The sequence below is a fragment of the Chanos chanos genome, chromosome 12 (genome assembly GCF_902362185.1).
Source record: "Chanos chanos chromosome 12, fChaCha1.1, whole genome shotgun sequence".
Taxonomy (NCBI): Eukaryota; Metazoa; Chordata; class Actinopteri; order Gonorynchiformes; family Chanidae; genus Chanos; species Chanos chanos.
In genome coordinates this window covers 24,630,162-24,634,362 of record NC_044506.1, presented here as the reverse complement: position 1 = coordinate 24,634,362, position 4,201 = coordinate 24,630,162, and the positions used below count along the sequence as shown (strand labels likewise).

The window sequence follows — 4,201 nt, the reverse complement described above, 5'->3', positions numbered from 1 at the left end:
GTATTTATGTCTGTGTGTGTACGTATGCATAAGTGTGGGCGTACCCTCTGTCTGTCTGTCTGCCTCTTTGTGTGTGTGTGTGTGTGTGTGTCTTACTTGGGAAAGTGTGTAAGGATGAGAGTGCGTTTCTCAGGCGGGAGTTTGTCTTTTTCCTGTCTGGCCTGTTCCAGTAGCTGTTTCCTCATTACGGTGAATACGGAGCGAAGAAGCGTTCGGCCAAAAATCTGGGTGACCTCATATCGTGGGAGGCTGTCACAAAACTGAGGGACGTTACAGTAACACAACCACCTAAAAAACAACCACACCCATCAGTACAAACACAACAATACAACCACTGCACTCTTCATTCACTCATCATCACTTCTAAACATTTAATCACTACAAATACCTAGCAGCTCTTCAGATGCACGAGTCCATTAAGCTCACTGACGCAGGTTCCTGTCCTGATCCTAGCTGGCAGACACATTGTCAATAAAATAAAAGTCCTACTGAGGAGAATTAGTGCTGCTGGTCAAAACTGCCTAAATTTATAATTTGTGTGTTTATAGCAAAACATACAGAAACATATCCTGATTTATGAAAACTTTACAAGCCTTAAACTCCTCTAACACAGGCAGCATGGTTTGAGTAGCGTTATATTGGACAGGGTGTGTGATTACTGAAACACAGTTCACACTGCCAGCACACGCTGAGCACCAGTCAAATATGAAATAACGCGGTGAAATCTGTAATGCCCACCTAGTGTAGTTGATTTTATAACTCGCTACATCATCAGTGGGGGCCCGCTGTCTCCGCTGTGAGGGAGTTTCCAGCTGCCAGTAGTTGATCTGGTTGAGAAACATTTTGGCTAACTCCACAATGGTTTGCCGCTCTTTTGAGGGGAGGTGACTGAACTTATATTGGACAAAGTTGTTCACACCCTGAAAAACAAGTGAGAAAGACCATGCAAGAGAACAGAGATGGAACACTTAGTACAAATTTTATCAAAGTACCAGTAAAAAGTCTTTATTTTTCATATATGTGCTAAATAACAACAGAAATGTATTGAAGATAAATAATGTAAGACAGGATCTGTAATTGCAATAATTTATTGTTTAAACACACTGATCCAAACCGTCATCCTGGGTCTAATTGAGCAGTTACGTAGTGTGTGCGTGTAGGTATGTGCGTGTGTGTGTGTCTCCCTGGTTTATGAACAAGATCCGTTCCCTAAGTCTGTCTTTAAGTTGAATTTGTAGGTAAATCGGAACAGGTACATACACAGTGTTAATGGCAACGTGATCCGACTTAAAATGGCGGACAGCGTTCTCCTTCCCCAAGCCGACGAACCGTGTGCGTTCATTATTATGAACCATTGTATTTAACTCAAATTTTTAATATAATAGACTTTATGGCAATCAGTTCGTAAGTACAACTTGTCCCTAAGTCGGACGTTTCTAACTCGGGGACTGCCTGTATGTGTGTGTGTGTATGCGTGTGTGTGTGTGTGTGTGTTCACCTGTTCAATGCTGGGTTTCTCGAACGGAGGACTCTCCAAAGCCTCAACCACAGGTCTCCCCATCTGCAGGATGCACTTTCTCAACAACTAAGAGACAAATCAAAATCATATCATCACATGGACAGATCTTTACACACAACACAACATCAAAAACATATCTCAGAAAATCTTTTAGGGCCTTTGGGAAATGCTGACAAGTTAGTCAGTGCAAGCAAAAAAAGCCACCTTCACACTCTGGCATGCATTCCATCTGTGGACACTACCACCTTTGAACTGAAGACATGATAAATATATGTCATTTTACTTCACACAGACAGAAGGGTAAATGTAGGGCTGAATGCAGATTACTTTAAACAGGGAGAAATAGACTTGTTTGGTGTCTGCGTCCTCCTCCTTATGCACGCAGGTGTAAAGATATTCCACGTCCAGGACAATTCCCAGTAGCCTGTTCATCTCCTCCTCCGGCACATTCTCCAGGTGGGTCACATGATCACCTAGCCAATCACAGAGAGAGGGAAACTGAAAGTCGTCCAACCTCACTTAACCTTAACTAACACTTCAACCCAGACTCGACTGCAGAGAGAGTATGGCAACACACATAGAAGTCTATGACTCAACACAAAGGCTATGCAGGTAGTTAAGAAATACATTATGGTATACCGTACAAATATTAACTTTGCACTTTTATTCTTGCTAAATCACTAAAATGGCATACATTTTATAGAGAGGAAGAGAGAATACTTATCCAAATACATTTAGTGCTTAAGGTTGCTTGCCCTGCTAACTGCATCGTTGCGTCTTTCAGAAGTATGATCAGAAGTATCTTTCAGAGGCAAGAGTGTACTTCATGGTCTGAGCTGTGACCAGTGTGAGTCAAATGCAACCAGACTGTTGCCATATTTTCAGCCTGTCACATTGCAACAATGGGGCATAATTAAAAACAGGTTCTACTAATAATAATAATAATAAATCAGCATTACGCATTACCAAGGGAGTGGCTACAGCTCCTGCAGGGCTCCTGCAAGTTCACAGCAGTGGGCTGCTCAGCCCTAGGTGGGGTTGGAGGTGGCGGTGTTGGGGGCGGGTTCTGACTCTTCCAACCATTGCACTTACAAGCTCCTTCAGCCTGTGTGAATGGAAGAAAGAGGAAAATCAAAAGAAATAAATTAGAAACAAATCTGAACAACTGAACCGCTGAACAAACATTAAAAATTGACCAACACAGAAAATTCACATCTTCAAATAGCTCGCATGAGCAGAAACCAAAATAATAAATTGAAGACAGTCAAATCAAAAGGAGCTTTGATACACAAGCCCTGAATTTCTATGTTCGAGATTTTTTCCCCGGTAAAAAAAGTAATTAGTTAATTTAACCGCTACCAAAAAACTGACGCGGGGGGGCTTTATCACCACTAAGATTTGAATAAGTCCCCTACAACGTCAAAAGGTTGTGCTCCGGTCATCGTGTGCCATGCACACAAGGCTACTGCTCAAACTGCACCCGAGACTGCTCGCAAAGCAGAGCCACCGACTCCGCCCCATAGAGTAGCTGTCATCCTGTCAAAACAAAGACGTAGTTCTGGCCTCCCTGCGAATGAAACCTTCATTATGTCTCATGTTTCATAACAACTCCCCAACGTCAAGACTCAGTGTCACATTTGCACTGGCCAACGCAATACCATTATCACCACACATAGAGGATACTGAACACATAGCTCAAAACGGTCGAAATCCTTGTGTTGACAACCCGCCTACTGTAGTCTGTGTTTACGTCCTCTTGCCCACTTTGGCCAAATACAAAAGCAGCTACTGATACAGTCCAGATCGAGGAAATGTCAATGTGTCAACACCTACACTATCACAGCATACTTGACCAGTTATATAATCGTTTTGCGTGGAGTAATGCTTGCCAATTAGAATGACTAACGATTACAGAGCGATAGCTTTTGTGCTGCGTTTGCAATTTCAGCGTCAGAGTGGAGCGAGCGCCGAAGCAGTTAGAAACCAAACATCACAAAGTGCATTGCCCCTTCAACGGGAAAACTGTGCAACAGGGTACCTCCACGTACCTTGCAAGAGGAGTACACTCCGAGTTTCTCCAGTTTTTTCGGACGTGGGGAGGCTCGGAGCTGAGCCTTTTTCACTGCAATACGTGCGGAGCCGACTACAACTCCCGAACATTCGGTTCCGCCGACTCCAGGGGCGGCTGGGGCAGAGCCCGTCGCCCCAACAGCTGGGGAGCCCTGTGGAATCCCCGAGGTTTCCGCCATTCGGATTCCGAACCTGATCCGAATCCTCTCAATTCGCCGCTGCGTCGCTGTCTACTCGGCTGCAGCAGGATCAGACATGGCGTTCATCCCTGTTTTTCATTTGACATTGTAAATCCGTCTTCTCTCCGCTAGGGGAGACAAAATGGATTTTCCGCTTTATACGATTCGGAGACGAGACCAAAATCAAATCATTTATAGCCCCCACTTGAAGGTCAAGTGGACTGAAGGGGTGAATACATTCTTGTAAACAGGGGCCGCGCAACAGAAGCAGTTGGTGTCTAAAGAAAGCTGTCAAAAAGAGGGAGAGAGAATATGAAGGTCCCATGCTTTCCAACGTATTTGTAATCGGTCTCTCATGTGCACTATACGTCCAGCTGATTGGCAGTGCGCCCCTCTGTCCGAAAACGATTAGGCTAGCTGAACCGCCGCGTGC

The 4,201-nt window shown here is 44.4% G+C and overlaps 1 protein-coding gene across 1 annotated transcript in view; it reads right to left on the bottom strand.

Annotated features, from left to right (window-relative positions):
• Window positions 1–3,850, bottom strand: part of kat2b (K(lysine) acetyltransferase 2B) — a 15,420-nt gene extending 11,570 nt beyond the window's left edge. The window contains exons 1-6 of the mRNA XM_030789217.1: window positions 3,568–3,850; window positions 2,486–2,624; window positions 1,847–1,992; window positions 1,499–1,585; window positions 739–920; window positions 97–288 (exon numbers count right to left, since the gene is read on the bottom strand). Of these exons, the coding sequence (XP_030645077.1) occupies window positions 97–288; window positions 739–920; window positions 1,499–1,585; window positions 1,847–1,992; window positions 2,486–2,624; window positions 3,568–3,768 (947 nt within the window). The 5' untranslated portion in view covers window positions 3,769–3,850. The remainder of the gene's footprint in view (window positions 1–96; window positions 289–738; window positions 921–1,498; window positions 1,586–1,846; window positions 1,993–2,485; window positions 2,625–3,567) is intronic.
• Window positions 3,851–4,201: the final 351 nt, after the last annotated feature.